At 33.2% G+C, this 18549-nt stretch overlaps 1 protein-coding gene across 1 annotated transcript; it reads right to left on the reverse strand.

Annotated features, from left to right (window-relative positions):
- Window positions 1-1888: 1888 nt before the first annotated feature.
- Window positions 1889-9364, reverse strand: LOC126735233 (alpha-tocopherol transfer protein-like). The gene is made up of 6 exons (XM_050439183.1): window positions 9055-9364; window positions 8825-8971; window positions 8170-8261; window positions 7931-8081; window positions 2562-2866; window positions 1889-2512 (listed from the first exon to the last, which is right to left on the reverse strand). Exons 2-6 carry the CDS (start codon window positions 8961-8963, stop codon window positions 2321-2323), a joined length of 879 nt encoding a protein of 292 aa, XP_050295140.1. The 5' UTR covers window positions 8964-8971; window positions 9055-9364; the 3' UTR covers window positions 1889-2320.
- Window positions 9365-18549: the final 9185 nt, after the last annotated feature.

An 18549-nucleotide genomic window follows, 5' to 3' on the forward strand; every position in this document is an offset into this window, starting at 1 on the left:
ATCAAGCTATAATCAAGTGGCTTAAGGCACACCCAGGCAGAGTTGTAACGCAATTTTAAATAGGTGCCTTACTTACTGAAGCTTATGGAAAAGCTGCCACTATTCAAAATGCAACCAACGGCTTTTCTAAAACCGGAATATGCCCACTAAATCCTGATGTATTTCCAGAATACATGTTTCAAGCAGCAGAGACAACAGAATTCCAGAATCTGAAGGTAATATAAATATAAAAAACACTCTAGCTGAAGAACCTTCCGCAGCACTATCTCTACAAACTTCAAGCGGGATGGGCAATTTAAAGGACGTAACCAATCTTCAAAAAGTAATCCCCAGTACATCAGATCAACAAAATAAAAGTTTACTTGCCGTTACTGTCTCCGATCTGAGTCCCATTCCAGTAGTATCTTAGGCCAGGGAAAGAGGAAGCCGAGAAAGCGTCAGGGAACTACCGTGCTAAATTCTACTCCAAAGTTGGAGGAAGCAAAATCAAGAACTACACCCACAGTCAAAAATAAAAAAAGAGCTGCAACTAAAATGGTATTTGTTGACACTGCCTCTGAATCGGAAAACAACCCATTCTTAATAGAAGACGACGAAGATTGTACTTGCATTTACTGTGTGGAAGAATTTAAAAGGTCAAAGGCAAAGGAAATTTGGCTGCAATGTTGTTCTTGCTCGAAATGGGAACACGCTGAGTGTGCTGGAGTCGACAAAAAAACTAAGATGTTTATTTATGAACTGTGTTGCGATAATTAATTTTCTACAGAAATTTTTGGCAATATTTAATAGGTATGTCATTTTACCCACTTAGGAGGGTTTTTACCTTTTAAAATTAAATACTTTAAAATGAGAATTTCTTTTTGAGTTTTTTTTTGTGATGTTTATTTTGGAAAATAGAGTAGAGATGCCTGTATTTTTTTGTTACTTTTGTTGAATTAAAATATTTTTTGTTCATAGACAATTTTGATTTTTGAAAACCCTATGTCATTTTGTACACCCTTCTCTGTACATCCTTCCCCTACTTCTAATTATTTATTACCTGCTGGTGTAGTGCTGCTGCTGCAATGTTAACACTTGCACCACAATGTTAATACTTAAGATGTACTCAGCACACGCGCATTCAAAAATACCTTGTACTGACAACTACTCTATTTTCTACGCCTTCAATATGTTATGTATTATATTATATAATATTGCCGCCAATACGAACAATCTTTTAGTTTTAGTTCCCGTACGGATGTTTTTAGTCTTGGGCTATAAGTTCAATATAACAAGAAATATTTATCTCAAGCAAAGCAGCATGGCTAAAGGGATACATTCCAAAGGATTGTTTAATCCAGTGAAGTTAGAGCAGCAGAAGAAGGTTATAGCAGCATTTTTGAATGTCTATAAAATATGTATTTATTAAAAAAATATAACATTTCCTCATAAAAGAAACATTTTCTTAAATTTCCTCACGGAATATTTAAATATTAATAGAACTTTGGTATAGCGCTTCTCTAAATGATCTGTGATATTAGGGTTTCCCTAGGATTCATTTAGGTAAAATAAAGATGAGATGCATAATTTTTTAGCTGTTGTTTATGTTTTCTGGATCTGAGTAGTCTCTTTTCTACCTCATTTAACTTGCCGTTTACATTTTAAATTTGGAAATATTACTGTTCTTACGTATTTAAATTATTAACAACTGGTAAGCATCATTTTATTGATCGCTTATTTATATAGTTATAATGATGTTGTCAGTATAAATTAAAATACTGTTCAAATTTCTAAAATAAATTATTTCGAACTCAAACCTCAATGATCGCAGAATATGTGCAGATACTAAATTAAAACATTTGTTTTAGTACATATTTCACTTTTTATTTGTTTTCATATTTGCATGTATAGAAGTTAGCTACAAATTGTATAACAACATCTAAAATAAAAATAAATAATATCTTAAATTTTAAAAACTCTCTTATGAGGCTCCACATTTTGGGCTTAAGCTTACGTATGATATTAAACATTATTTTAATACTTAACTCGTGCCTACATTTTCTAAATATCACAACTTAATAACAAATATATAAAAAAACATTTATCACATGTTTGTTTAAGCAATAAATATACCCTTTGTTTGTATTAAATATATGTTGACAATTAAGCTTGCTAAAGCCTTAAATTTGTCTTTTAATAAATTAAAGATATCTTGCATACTTATAATATGCAAGAAGAATATGACTATGTATCATCACAACAGATCAGATCTACAATATTTATTTAAATAATTCAACAACTGCGCTACATATAATGTGCAGTTCATAATTACACATTATTTTTAATTATCATCATTATTGCTTGTCTTGTACCCATAGTTTCCAATTTCATTAAAATATTCTTCGTCTGCAAGGAGTCTCATGTACCAGCCTCTATTATCAAAGGGCCCCGTTTCTCCTCCATATTCTGAAGGCAAAATATCGTTTGATACAAAAGCGTGAAGGGCATCTATATCGCTTCCATGTAGAAATATCTACAATGATAAATATAGAATATAACTTAAAAAATAACATTACCCATACTCTTTTCCTAATTTTATCCTTTAAAAATGGTTTGAGTACAGCCATGACGGCATCAAAGTAAAAAGGCTCGTTTACCACGTGAAAGCCCTTAAACCTTAACGGAAACGTTTCTTGCACCAGTTCGACCATTTTTTTCGCATAGTACGGTGTAAAAAATTTGGCGTGTTGTAATGAAAGGCCAGCCATGTCCAAGATGACCACTAAGCCGGCTATTTGAGTTTCTGGCTCTCGCACTATATGCTCCAAGGCGAGAATATTGGTCCTAAATATGTCATCTATACTTACTTTTGACGAGTCGAAACTGTCTGAAAATAAGAATTAACATTAAAATATTTAAAACCATTTATTGTATATTGGTGTATCAATAGTTACAAACTGTCAATGGGCATATCTTGCATAGAAGTAATTTGTAAAAACACAGTTTGGTGCAAATGTTTTAGTCCAGGAAGAAATATCCCTTAGGCGCTCCACCCTCCAAGCAAAAAATCCACCCATTTTCTAATACCCCAAATTAAAAATTGTCTTATTATTTATCTGAATAATGTTTTTTTTAATTTAATATAGGTTGGACAAAAATAAAATTCACAATTTGGTGAAAGAAATTGGTAATTTGAAAAATAAAAAATGTAGTATATGTAGCTTAAGGAGTTACTATAACTACGAAATATTTGAGCTTAATCATTTTAGCCTAATCAATATCAAAACAAAAGTAAAAACTTCAAGTCAGTAAGTATAGATGGGTTTCACGGGTCTCATTAAACATATACAGGGTGTCCCAGAAGTCGACGATCAAACTTAAGGAGGGGAAGGAGGCCATTTAGAATCTAAATATCTATATATGTGGTTATCAAAATATTGATGGGTAAAAAGTTATTCACCTTTTTGTATTTTTTATTAAAATTGAATACTGCGAACAATAAAAGAGTTATGCAAAATAAATGCGGTGAACTACTGTTTTATTTTTGATTATGTTTAATTCTTAGGGATGTCCTTTTAATTTTAAAATAGTTTAAAAAACTCTAATGTCTTCTTTTCCAAAAAAAATCTTTAAAAACAAGTTTTGATTTTAAAAAATATTAGTAAGTTTTTTTAATGGATGGTGATAAAAAGAAATTACCCTTTAAAAAACTGACCCGCCCTTAGAAAATCTTGAGAAATTATTGTAGATTCTTAACATAATAATAAATAATAAAAACAGATTTATTTTACCCAATTTCTAATGGAAAATACTTTACTTGTACCATTGCCAATTCTTTTAAAAATCACAAAAACTTTTAAAGGTTTTTATTTATTACCAATATTATTAAGGTAGGTATTTACCATTTACCTATTCTTAAATTTAAGGTGAACGTTAAAGTTCAGTTTAAAAATATTTTGAATATTTTGCATTGTCCTTTTTTGTTGAGATAAAAATAACAAACGATTTGGTATTTTTCAAATCAGTCTTAGGTACACTTTCCTCCATACTGGGCTATTACATTTCGACCTTTGCGATTAATAAGTACCTACTTTTTTTTATTTGTTAGTTCAACTATTAAAGATGCCTTATGCACCACAGGAATATGCAGAAATGCATTATGTCTACGGGTTTTGTGACGGTAATGCTCGGGCTGCTGCTAGAGAATATAGGGCACGATTTCCTAATAGAGCACATTATCCTGATTACAGAGTGTTTCAAAATGTTCATAGGATATACGTGAATGGTCAAATTCTTGGCCAGCATTTGCCCAGAGAAGGAAGGCCTAGAGTTGATACTGGTGAAGATGAGATAATAAATATGGTAGCAGAAAATCCGACCATTAGTATTCGTCGTATAGCAAGGCGTTTGGGATTATCATCTTTATCGGTGCATCGTATTTTGAGAAGATCTCTGTTACATCCATATCATGTGCAACGGGTGCAAGCATTGTTACCCGGAGACTACGCCACAAGAGTACGATTTTGCAGGGATATGTTACGTCGCAACAGAACCGACCCTCAGTTTTTCCAAAGAATTTTGTGGAGCAACGAATCATTGTTTCAAAGGATAGGAATATTTAATATTCACAATTTACATCATTGAGAATATGTTAACCCTAGAATTGTGCGCGCTTCCCATTTCCAACATCAATTTGGAATAAACATGTGGGCTGGAATAATTGAGGGTAAGTTAATTGGCCCTTTTGAATTACCAAGACGACTCAATGGTGAGAGCTACCTCAATTTTTTACAAAATCATTTAAATGGCTTACTAGAAGACGTATCCTTAGAAACACGTCGAAACATGTGGCTGCAGCATGATGGAGCTCCTCCACACTACATTCGAGTAGTGAGAGTTTATAAGTTTGTTCTCACAGCAGTAAGAAACAAGTTTTCGACAAGTACACATGCGCAATAGAGTAAAATGCGTTCGCACAGGAACTTCTGATCGGTTTCAAATCAAAAGTCTGATGTTCTTACACAAATTTCTGATCGTCATCTGATAGTCAGACTTGTTTTCGGATTTATTTCAAGCAAAGTGTCAGAGAATTCGTGTAGCCAGTCAACGCCGATCTTCGGAATATGAACATAACCTCTAAATTGTTGTTTCTATTTTGTCGTTTTGTATAGTCCTTGATATTCGTTTTGAAAATTGTATTTTATATTTTTGGATCAGTCTAAACATAAACATTAAGGAAACAAGTGCTTTTGAATCGTCGGAAGAATCTGATCAGAATTATGTTGATTCCGACACAAACTTTTAAAGAAGATTTAATTGAAGAACGGATAAAGCCCAAAAGTCAAAACTATTTTCATTAAACTGTCTGCCAATTTAAAAGAATAGAATTTCTCGAGCATTTTAGAGTAAGTTTTGAAGTAGCAAATAATCACACAATCTTAAACTCTATTAATAATATACAGCTATTTCAAGGTTGTAGTATAATTTTTGTTTTATTTATTTTCCCATTTCCCACTGGGATAAAAAAGTGACGTTATTTTTCTTCTCCACTCAACCCGTATTTGATGTTCGCAGAGACGGTTTCAAATCGATTAGAAGTTGTAATATTTTACACATGCGCATCAAGAGTGGTTTGGAAACAGTTTCAAACTTGTAAGAAATTTGCAGTGAGAACAAACCTATTATCAACCAACAGTTTCCAAATCGTTGGATTGGAAGGGGTGGGACTAACTGCTGGCCACCGCGGTCCCCCGACCTTAACCCATTGGACTTTACGCTACAGAAAGTCGCACTGAACAGGAATTGCGTCAAAAAATAGAAGAAGCGATCAGAGTGATCAATAACAACCAGCGGGGATTCCAACGGTTAAAAAGAAATTTTATTCAACGATGTAGATCATGTGTAAGGGTAGGCGGCACACATTTTGAACATTTAATGTAGTTAATACCTTATTAATAATTAAATAAAAAAAAATATTATTACAATTTCTTGTATTTTTGAAAAAATGTGGCAATAAAAATTTGTACCAATAAAGTATTTTCCATTACAAATTGGGTAAGACAAATCTGTATTCAAATCTTTAATTATGTTATGAAACTACAGCTCAGAAATATCGAAATGGCCAGTGAAATTTGGGTGCGCAGTGGCAAAATCCTCGAAAGCCCATTTTAGGCCGTTGGCTTATCATTTTCTGTCTTCATCGCACACTGACTCTCTTACTCTTTCTTCCCGCATCTCAAAAGCCATTTCGATATGGGCGAGTTGTACATTCATTTCTCAAGATTTTCTAAGAACGGGTCAGTTTTTTAAAGGTTAATTTCATTGAATCAGCATCCATTAAAAAAAAATTATTCATATTTTTTGAAAACAAAACTTCTTTTTAAGATCATATTTTTCTTGACTAGAAGAGAACAGAGTTTTTGAAACTATTTTAAAATTAAAAGGACACTACTAAGAATTAAACATGTATTTTGCATAACTTTTTTATTGTTGCCAGCATTTAATTTTAATAAAAAGTACAAAATATTAAATAACTTTTTAACTGTCAACAATTGGATAACAACATATATAGTTATTTTAATTCAAAATAACCTCCCCCTTCTCCCCTTTAAGTTTGATCGTCGACTTTTGGGACACCCTGTATATAATTTTCTAAATTTTTAAAAAGCTACAGGTGTTTCAATCCTATCGGAGCATCATCCTAATGTCACAAGTGGGGAATATTTTGTGCCATTTTACGTTTTTACTTTTTAATTTTTTATATGTTTATTTTTATCTACGGTGAATATTGTTAACCTAACCTAGCTGTAGATTTGTTGTTTAATGTGATCTCTGTAGGTGTTTGTCTAGGTAAAGAGTTTTTGATCATATTTTATAAGGGTTCTTTTTGTACAATTTTTAATTAACTTTTAGGCCTGGTGATGCTCTGATGACACCTGTAGCTTTTTAAAAATTATATAGTATATATGTTTAATGAGACCCTGATTTGGAGTTTTTACTTTGGACTTTTGTTTTTTGTTGTCTCTTCGAGAAAGAATGGATGTTATGTTTCTACTAATTCAACATATCTGATAGCACAGATCGTTTTCGTAGAAAATTTTCATTATTTTTGGGAATCCTTTCACGAAATAATTGCAACAGCCTTAAAGCGGGATTAGTCAGATAAAGGATATTTCTAACTTTCTTTTTGTTTGTTGCATCTCAAAAACTTTTTGACTTGGCTGAAATCTTACCAACTATAAGTTCTGAGAGCCACCAAATTTGAAGTTTTGAAACGCATATTGCGACATTAAGATTTCTAGTCACAAGGAGACATTTTTGGGTATAACTAAGGAGTTAATAGAAGAATTGTAATTTTTTTTCATTAATATAGAGAAGGTTTTGGTTGGGGTATTTATTTACTAATTTTCTAAGCAAATTGCGATAAAATGACTGGGAAATAAGGATTGACTGTCAAATATTGGGGTTGGGTTGAAATGGGTTATCAGTTATTTCTCAGGTATATATAAATAAGTAGTAATCATAAAATGATATTTTTTTAATATAACTAGGTAAACTACACCAAGAAAACCCCAATTCTAGATGATCCAGGCAGTTTTGGAGAAATGAAAAACGAATTGTCAAAAAAGCTGGAAAAGTTCAATATTCATTTTTATCATCGGACATCGGAGTCTAAAGTATCATAAGTTCATATTTTTTTGTGATAAAATCTTTTTTGTACGTAACAAGATAAACTATAATAGAATAACGCAATTTCCACATGATTCAGATAGTACTAGAGAAATGAAAAACGGATAGATCATTTCCAATATTTGGACAAGAGATTTCCATTGGCATAACACCTCCGTCCCTTGACTGAAATTTTGCTCTTTAAAAAGAAATTTACATACTACAATGTGTAAAGGCAATAGCAAATCAATTACTAATCTTTAAATAAAATTGCGTGACTTACCTACACGTATAACAAAAATTCTTCTACCCCATTGATCTCTATGCTGTAACATGTTCTGCGCCTGAAGGTCGAAGGTTTTCGAACATTCTGAAGGCAAAGGGCAACTAAATAGTTCAGGGCACTTTAATTTCATTAAGTAGTATCTTTGGACCTGTAAGTGAATACAAAGGACAAGGTGCAAATAACATTAATAAAGAAAAGTATTTTATTAAGAAAGCTTTATCAAGTTTTGCACTTACCATTTCAAAGGCTTTAGCACTGTTAAACTTTCTGGCTCTTAAAAATCTAAGTAAAAACTCATGGGTATTAGGCACTGTGAGATTCGGATCATCTAAAAAATATATGAGGTATATAATCAATCTGAAAAATATTTTTTTTTCAAGTAAAAAAAAATAAAATTCATATTAAAATAAATTGAAAAAGTTTAAACGTACATAATTTTTATGAATTTTTTTCCAGTAAATAATTCAATTAAATTGCATACTTTAAAATTAATACTCGTACTAGTAATACTGAATCTCCTTTTTAATTCGTTGGACTTTTGAATAAATATTTTAGTTTAAAAAATATTTAATTGTCCAAATTGTAACATTGTTAACATGATTATGTTGATCTAGCATATGAATTTTAATGAATCCATGTTTGATTTCTTACAGTTAATTTCCTAAATCTCAATTTCTATGGCCGAACTGCTTTATCGGAATGTTATTTTGTTAAATGTTAATTAATTTTTTAATGATTTTTGGCAATTTTATTACTTTAAGGTCAAACTTTCTTTTCTAATTTTGTATAATTAAACTAATTCTTATACGTTATTGAAAGCCAAAACAGTTTATCTTGATAAACTATTATAAATTAATTAAAAAAAACTAGCTAAGAGCAAATGTGTCTTACTTAAAACAAGTTTTTTAAGCGTCTGCATTTCCAACATATAATTTTCCATGGTTTCATTCAGTTCCTTTTCGGCTCTTAATTTCCATTCTGTGTCTAATAAAGGACATTCCGTTTCCTTAAAGTAATCCATTTCGTACATCCAAGTTGCTAAAAAAAAATTATATTTAAAATCGGAAAAAATACAATTTTCGATGAATTATTAATAATTCTAAAATGTATGTATCCCTTACCTTTGTTTTAGTGTACCGGAATGGTAAAGAATCTAAAATGACCACTTTAACCTTGATTTAAGTGGTAAACAGTCGCCAAAGTTTAAGGTTGGAATATCGAATTTTCCTCCCTCGAAGGGGGTTGAAGACCTCAAATGCGCAAATGCTGAATCTTGCGTTTTATTGTTTCCATTAATATTCCGAATAAGGGTTAGTGGATTTTTAACGCTTGGCCGGTGAAGTTAGTTTTCCGCAGAGTAATTTCATGTAGGTTTGTATGGAACATTGGCGATGTATAAAAATGGAAAAACACCATATTTATTGAAGAGATTTTTAGTATTTTTTAAAGAATTGTTTAAACGACGTACTTGACATACATGGTGTTTATTTTATATCTTATTAAACTATTTGGATTTTAAAACTAAGGAATTAAAAAATGTAATTTATTATTATATATTTAAATCCAGAAAATATTTAACAGATTTAAAACCTGATCTTTAAAAATTCAGATATTTGCCAATTTCCAAATACATTTTTTTAAGTAGAAACGATATTACATGTTAAGAAAATATACCAAGGCAAAGGTTTTACCATTTCAATCATTTATTTACAAACCAAGGAATTAAATATTTGAAACATAAAACAAAAGTTCAGAACTTTATTACAGAAATATTTATAACAAAAACAAATATATACTATCTTTTTAGATCAACTCAATGTATTAATATTCAAGAGGTAAATAGTAAATATTTTTAATAAATATTATTTAAGATATAAAATTATAATATCATATTTCAATTTTATACGTTTTAGTCTATAATTTTAAGATTTTTTTTAATTTTGATATTTAAAACTTGCATAATAATATAGTTAAACCACATGAAATAAAATACATTATTTCTAATGTGTAAATTATTCGTTTGATGGTCTAAATGTCTAAAATAATAATAGTCTTGAATGTTTGGTTATTGGGAGAAATTCTGATAATTTGATTTTAATTATTTTCGCCTGGAAAATTTGTATAATGCATTTCTATTTTCTAGATAGAACATAGAAATGCTAAAGTTAGACTATATCCTTATGCCAAGAAAAATTGATGATTGAAAATTTTTAATTCATACAAATTGAAATTTTCAATATTGTACCAACAAAAATTAGACAAAACTTAGTATTATATTTTGATTTAAAATTCAAAAAACAATGCAAAAAGACACATAAGTGTAACATATAAAGCAAGAAAAAATTTAAACAAAAATTCTGAAAAAAATTATTAAAATTAATGCATTTTAAGAAAAAATTATTTTAAAATGAGAAAAATAAAAATATTATATAAAATACCTCAAAAATTAAAAATCAAATTACTTTAAAAAATATGACAGTTGCGATTACGTAAATTTTAAAAATCCAAATTATTAACTAGGAAAAAAGAAAAAGTTAAAAAACCAAAATTATGAGAAACTTTTATCCATTAAATAAACAAAAACTCAACATTTTGGAATTTAGAAACTGTAAATTAAAGAAAAATCTAGAATTAAGTGAAATCAAATTCTTGACTTCAACAAAAAATACAACATTTCGTTGGGAGAATTTTTGAAACCAAAAAATACTTCACTTCTTTAGGTTTTTAAATAATAATAATAATTAAGTAAAATATTACAGTTAAACAGTACTGTAAACAGTTCAGTAAATCTAGTGAAAAAAAATATGTTGTTCTGACAAAAAAATACGTCCAATCATTTCAATATTCAATATTAGAATTCTATGAAAGTTTATAAATATACATTTAAATACTTAGTACAGTAAATCTGTCAAATTTGTTCCCCAACCATTTTGTTGGCGGAAATTTGAAAGGGGCATTCAAAAAGCTTAACTTAAAAAATAAGGAGTCAAAGCGTACAGGTTTTTTGAAAAAACAAATTTTTTTGTATTTAATCTATTTGGGAAATGATAGGTTTTTGGAAAAACTTGTAAGGGCTAAAATTCTTGGGGACATCATTTTCTACAACCTTTCCCATTGAGTCGACTTTCTCCGATAAAAAGTGCACAAAGTAGATGGCGGCAAAGTACTCAAAAAAGTATTTTTTCGCTTTTTGGGCTAGAATTTTTTTTATCGCATCAATAACAATGAGAAAGTTATTACATATAAAAAACCTACAAAATTCATTTAAAAACTTTTCTTGACCGATAAATTATGTATTAGTTATATCATGTACAATTATGATCATTGGGTTTTGCATGATGACATCTGAAAGTTCTTTCTTACTCAAAATGTTTTAAAATGTTCTGCCATATATTGACAATAAGGTTGCCTTATATTGTTGGTTCTGCCATATATTGACTATTGATAACAACAAAATAAAAAATATTCTATGAACTTTCTTTTTTTTTTTATGGTAAACACAAGCACAAGAGGAAAGTCCTATGTCACTTTTGGAGTGGTGCTTGCGCGAAGATATTTGTGGGCGTTTATCTTAAATCGCTGTAGGTTGTATGCGTCGGGAAATATGTGAGGTGGAAGCCCGTTCCACAAAGAAGATGTTCTCCAGATGAATGAGTCCCGATACAGCGACGTCCTTGGGGTAGGCAGGTGGACTCGATGTTTATGAGCCGCAACTGCTAGACGCGTCCTTCTTGCCGGAACAGCCCTGGGTGGAATCAGGCCTACCAGCTCAGAGGAGCACTTATCCTGATAATAACGGCAGAATAAACAGAGATCAGACACCTTTCTCCTGTGCTCCAGACTATCCAGACTCTTTGTCAGTTCTGGTTTGTCGATAAGACGAATAGCTCTCTTCTGTATAGAATCCAGCAGGTTTAAACTATGCTTAGGTGCAGAGCTCCAGGCATGCGAGCAATACTCGAGGGAAGGGCGTATTTGAGCTTTATAAAGAGTCAGCAGCTGTTCTGGTGTATACAGTTTTTTCGTTTTGAAAAGCACTCCGAGTTTTTTGGAAGCCGCCCTGGCGACCTCGGCAACGTGGTCATGCCAGGACACACTGTTGGTGACCTCGACTCCTAGAAGATGTAAAGATGATTTCATTGGCAATGTTTTCCCTGCCATAACCAGCTCCGGGCCACCAAGGTTAGTCTTCATCGTAAATACTGCAGCCTGCATTTTTTTAGCGTTAAAATTGACCAGATTGTTACCGCCCCACTCCAAGATTACTCTAATATCGTTGTTGATTGAAGCACTTGTTGCTGCCTAACATTCTGAGAACTTGCGGTTGTCGTTGGTTTAGCGGACTTAAATGTGGAAATAAGTGTGCTATCGTCCGCAAAGCTGTAGATTGGATTGACAGTGGTTCGTAGCAAATCGTTGATATATACCAAGAAAAGGGTGGGGGATAGAATGCATCCTTGAGGGACTCCAGCGTTAATGTTAAATTTGTCGGAGAGGTATCCATCGACGGCTACTTGGATTGTTCTTTGTTGAAGAAAACTTTTGATCCAATTCAATAATGAGTTTTGTATGCCGATTGAGGAGAGCTTGGTTAGTAGTCCCTCATGCCACACTCTGTCAAATGTCTTGGAAATGTCAAGAGCGACTGAGCGGGACTCGCCGTGCTTCTCCATGGCCTCCGTCCACAAGTGTGTGACGTAGGCCAGAAGATCGCCGGTGGATCTAAGCTTTCGGAAGCCGTATTGATGATCGCTGATTAGTCCAGATGATTCCAGATATCTTAACAGTTGTTGGTTGACTGCTTTCTCCATAATCTTCGATATTACTGGAACTAGTGCAATCAGGCGGTAGTTGGAGGGCATCGTCTTCTTACCCTTTTTGGGTACAGCTTGCACTCGAGCAGTTTTCCAGCTTGTTGGAAATTTGCCCTGTTTATACGATGTCGTGAACAGTCTACATAAGGGAGGAGTCAATTTGTCTGCACAACGTTTTAGTATTAGGGCTAGAATTCCATCGGATCCAGAAGCTTTGTTGGTGTCTACGCTTTTAAGAATTTTTTTTTATAATTCGTTGGAGAAATATAGTATTGGAAAATATGGCAGTGTTTTGCCTTGCGAGTGCAGAGTAGAATTGGACGCGAAGAGTTTACCCAGTAAGTTGGCTTTTTCCCCTGCTGTTACCGCGATAGAACCATCATCTGCTGTTAGGGGTGGCAAGGCCGACTTAGCAAATCCTTGACTAACGGCTTTCGATACCGACTTGATAAGATCTTGTTCCATTTGGGCAGTTTAGCAGTTTGTTTTTGATCCTGTTGTTGTGACTCTCTTTGCATTCATCAATAATTCGCTTGCAGCTATTTCTGGAGGCTAAAAAGTTCCTCCGATTTTCGATGGAAGGATGTTGACGCCATTTGCGATATGCTGCGTTTTTAGTGTTTACTGCCTTTTTGCAATTCAGGTTGAACCATTGCTTGTTGTTTGATCCGCATTTAGTAGAAAAAGGGATATAAGCTTCCATTCCTGCCAAGATCGTCTCTGTAATTTGGTTTGCACATTTTGAGATGTTATTGGTTCTAAAGCAGACCTCTTTCCAAGGGAATGAGCGATAAAATTCCAGAAGATGGTTCCACTCTGCTGATTTATAGTGCCATACTTCCACGGCATCGGAGGATCCTGCGTTTTAACCTCCAACTGGCAAGAGACTGTTAAAAATGTTATTGAAAAATGCCAAGACCAGATCTAGGAGACTCGCGAACTCGCCGTCTTGATCAGGGATTCTGATAAGTTCCTCCACAAGCTGCGTAAGCCCGCATATGGTGGCAAATAGCTCAGCTTCTCGTCCTTCATCGTCGTTCTTGTTGCAGAAGCGCAGCCAGTTGATATTGTGAACGTTAAAATCACTCATGGCGATGATTTTTGCGCTTGGGTAGTCAATTTGCAGATGGTTAATGCAGTCAACCAGGTTCAAAAAGAGCCGTCTATATTGGGTGTCGCTTGGTGGTCTGTAGATATAGCAGATAAATTTTGTGGCACCACTGGCTATTATTTTGCACCACATGACGTCGAAGTCCGCAGGTTCAAGCGTTTCCTCCCGCTGGCAACTCAAATCGTTCTTGACAAATACTGCCAATCCAAAGTTTAGTCGAAATCGGGTGTGTAGATCGTATCCAGGATAAATGAGGTGAACATTTGTTGTTGAAGGTTTCACCTTTGTTTCTGCCAATCCCAGAATGTGAGGCTTACTTGATTGCGGGTGTTGGTGTACGTGATCCGCCTGATGGACCTCCCCGACCAGCCTCCGCCCGGAGATCCGAATGGGAGGCGAGTTTACCTCCGGAAAGTTTTGGTTGTGAGGGCGCCATCATGCATTTATTTTTCTTCTCTATTTCCCCTTTGGAAACCGGACACATCGACAAGGCGGCGAAACGTGAGTTCCATGGAACCACTTCACGCTGCCTAAGTCCTATGTGGTGGTATTGAACCGGGCGATGCAAGTGGACAACATCTACCACCAAAGGGGTTGCTCTTTTAGTCGCCTTTTACGACAGGCAGAGCGTACCGGAGGGCTATTCTACCCCGTCCCTCCCCGGGTAAAAGAACAACTACAGTCATATAACATATACAATACTACATCATATACAGTCATATAATAATACGTGAATAATAAATGTCATATACAGTACTACAGTCATATAACAATTCTATTAATTTTTTTTTAAATTTTGACAGTGTTGGTGTGGCAGTTTTTGAACGTTATGTTCTACTCTACATAATTGGTTCGGAAATGCGAACAGGAAGTGAAAATTTATGTAATCGGTGACTTTAATGAAATTTAATAGAAAGACATACTAAATATTTTAAGAAATTCAAATAGTGTTGAATTCCATTGATCGAGTGCTACTTTAACGTGTGCTTCGCTGTTCTGTAACCACGTTTTTGTGTCATTGGGTTTCCTTTGTCATAACGTTAAACTTTTAAGCATTGGTTCAAATAACTTTACATAACGCAAGTTTCCTTGCTTTAAAGATTTGTATCCAAAATTAAAGAGTTCTTTATGGAACAATAATATTATTGTAGTATCCTCGCCTTGAAACATAACAGAGAAGCCAAGTATTTACAAATTTAATTCTAAATTGAGCGAATATGCTTTTAAACTTGACAAATGTATTCCTAGGCAGGTTTATTCATATGTCGATATCAATAAACTGGCATGTGTGTTTGCCTGGTCCAATGGGTTGTGGTGGCAATAAAATAGCAACCCTTAATGGTCAAATGTATGGAAATACATCGTGTAAACATGAGGTCAATCTTTTTCATCCTACCAAGTATCCAGATCAAATTACTTAAATCGCGACCAGTCAAGTATTGCAAATCATAGTATAGTAACAACTAATGATTTCAGAACTAGCGACACAATCACTAATATCAACTTGTTTGTTCTCAATATTCAATCAGTTACAAATAAAAATGACGAACTGTATTTGCTTCTTAATAGTATAGACTTGTGTTTTACCTCCTGATGTTTTAATATTAACTGAACATTGGATTAAGTGTAGTGAAGAATTTTGTCTTGAATTTTATATGAATGTCTCTAGATTGAACAGATGAAATACGGTCCACGCTGGCACTTAATATTATGGTTAAGAAACAGCCTTAAATAAATTTAATTTTATAAATGTTGATGGGTTTAATTACTTGCTAAAAGATAAATACTTTGAATTTTATAATTTATTGTAAATAAATTTATACATATATTATTGGCTTTCGAGTATTTTTAACTAAACGAGAGGTAATATTGTCCAGTATGAATACGATGAATCCGAAAGTTGTATTGTCAGGCGCCCTTATTATAGATTTCCTTGATCCTTCCGGAAATTATTTAAAGGCGTTGCAAAATTTATTTATCTTATTTAATATCAAATTGCATATTAATAGTCCCACTAGAATTACTGCTGGTTCCTCTTCTGGGCTGGATTAACTTTGTTCGAACCGGCATACAGTTGTAGATTGTAACGTAGTTACTGCGGGTCTCTCAGATCCTGAGGCAATCATTGCTTCTGTCGCCTTAGATTCTTGTGTTACCTCTAAAACGAATAAATATCGGTATGGCAGATTGTTTTCTCGCAGAAACTATGTCGGGTTTGAACTCTTATGTAATCAATGTAACTGGAACGTCTGGAACAATATCTTAGACTATACTATACTGACCCAATGGCTTCCACTCGTCATTCTTAATACGGCTTTTTACGAGAAAAATAAACCTTGGTACACCACGGAAATAAAAGTTGCAGCCAAAAATATAAGATCTTTACTACGTTACATGAAAAAAATATCATTACATAGTACTTACTTTATGAATTACTACAACTACAGAAAAATTTACAGATCTACTCTAAAAAGGGCCAAATCTCTTTATTACTCGGGGAGAATTGAAAATGCCTCTAGTAAAATAAACTAAAAGAAACATGGAAAATTGTCAATTCTCTACAAGGTAAGGGCAATTGCTATACCTAATGTCTTAGAAGCTGACGATCTAAATGCATCTTACTGCTCCATGGCATCTAACCTCTCCAATAACCTAACTTTTTTGTTTTTACCCACTGATGCTGGAAAACTAAAATCCATATTTAGAGAGAAAAAAGAACTTTCTCGGGATGGGACAGGTTGCCATTAAGTGTCATTAAAACTCTACCTACACCAGCTCTAGTTTGTTTAGCTCATGCAGTGAATTAGTATTTTACAATTGGCCTTGTCTTAAAAGGGCTAACATATTATGTAGGACTGACATAATTCACAAGAAAGCTGAATGCACCTTGCAATTTTCGTTCTATACCATTGCTTCCTGTGCTAGGAAAGATTATGTAGATGCTGGTTAAGGTGAGGGTCGTTTCATTTATCAACAAGCATAAACTGCTTGATCTGCATCAGTTTGGATTTCTAAAATCTAGAAACACAAGTGATGCTATGTTTGGCTTTCTTCGGGAGCTGTATCTCGGGATCAGTACAGGTGATAAATGTCGAAAGCTTTCGACATATCACAAGACAAGTGCGACAAGACTGACAAGTGCGACTTAGGTGACATATCTTTGAACAATAAAAATATTATTCCATTCATGTACTGCAAAGTTCCTGGGCCTGTCCATTCACGGTGATTCGTTCAAATTTGAAAGCTTTCATTAAAAAAACGACACTGTGCGAAGCAATTTCGAAAAAATTGCTTCGCACAGTGTCGAAGAAACGATTTTCTCAGTTAGCTAATAGGTTTGCATGCATGTATGATTCATTTTTTTATTATTTTGTTCCAATGTTTTTTCTGCTATTTGGTTAAATGTATATATGTCCATTAGTTTAAATTTATTTTACCCTCTATTTTATTTTATATGCAACTTAAAAGTAAAAGAATAGTGAATGTGTTATGTATATTAGTAACTTAGAAATTAAGATTTAAGGCTTTATATCCAACATTAGTTTTTAGTTATAAATTAAACTAGTTTTGACTTTGGCAAAGTCAAAGTCATGCTTCATAGCTTCTTTTTTGGTGGTTGATTAGAAAGTGTTTCTGTTTCACTGGATTCTGGCGATGATTCTGCCGTTAATCCATCAGTATTATTAGCACATTTTGTTTCAGTTGCTGGTTGTTGAAAACCAATGCTCAACATTGAGATGGAAGGTCATTGTCAATTATGCCTTAAAAAAATTGTCCTTGCAAATTTTTGCAAAAAGCTACCATTTCCGAGATAAATGAAATCCAAAAATTTTGAGTTTTTTAGAAAAGCCGTTAGGCTTCGACTCCACATTTTTCAAGTTTTCGAATGCTTGTCTAACGAGTTCCGCAAAAAAATGGGTGGAGGTAGATAGATGATGTACTAAGTATTTAAATGTATAATTATAAACTTAGATAAAATTCTAACATTGAATATATTTGAGGCCCAGTGATGGTAACGATATATCGATGGTTAATATACAGGGTGTTACAAAATTCGGTGCAAATATTTTAAGAGCGCATTATTGGAGTTTTTTTTTAGCATTATAAGACTTTTTTTCCTATAAACATGTATTCTAAAATGCCTCTTCTCGAAGCTACAGCCCGCGCAAGTTTCTTATGAAGAAAATCAATTATTTGCAACCGTACCTACAATTATGCGTCAATTCTTCAGAAAATTTGCAAGTCCCTGTTTTTTCGGTGCTCTTTTCATTTTCCGCCCCAAACATGGTGTAAATCCAATTTTAGGGGAGGATTCAGAAGAGCTTACCCTTCTAATGGCTTGTATATTATGTTTCCTATAAGAAATTTAAAAAGCTAGCAACACCATCTAGTAAGCCATGAAAAAAATTTAATTTTTTACATCAAAAAACAATCTGTTTAAAGAAACTAATTTAATTTCTGTCAAATCAAATTAATTTTACCGAAAAAAATAAAAAAAAAGTAAGCCGCCCTGAATCCTCCCGTAAAATTGGGTTTACACCACTTTGGGACGGAAAATGTCAAGAGGATCTAAAACAATGCAGACTTGCAAATTTTCAAAAGATTTCAGTCAGTGTTCCAAATAATCGATTTTCTTCAAGAAATTTGCGCGCGATGTAGCTCTGAGGGGGTGCATTTTAGGACACGTGTTT

Source organism: Anthonomus grandis, chromosome 4 (genome assembly GCF_022605725.1).
Source record: "Anthonomus grandis grandis chromosome 4, icAntGran1.3, whole genome shotgun sequence".
Lineage (NCBI taxonomy): Eukaryota > Metazoa > Arthropoda > Insecta > Coleoptera > Curculionidae > Anthonomus > Anthonomus grandis.

Coding starts and splice junctions, on each gene's coding strand:
- LOC126735233 (XM_050439183.1), bottom strand. CDS start 8,963: ATGTACGAAATGGATTACTTTAAGGAAACGGAATGTCCTTTATTAGAC. Junction 8,082..8,169: donor GTGCTAAAGCCTTTGAAATG/GTAAGTGCAAAA, acceptor ATTCACTTACAG/GTCCAAAGATACTACTTAAT. Junction 2,513..2,561: donor AGGATAAAATTAGGAAAAGA/GTATGGGTAATG, acceptor TTATCATTGTAG/ATATTTCTACATGGAAGCGA.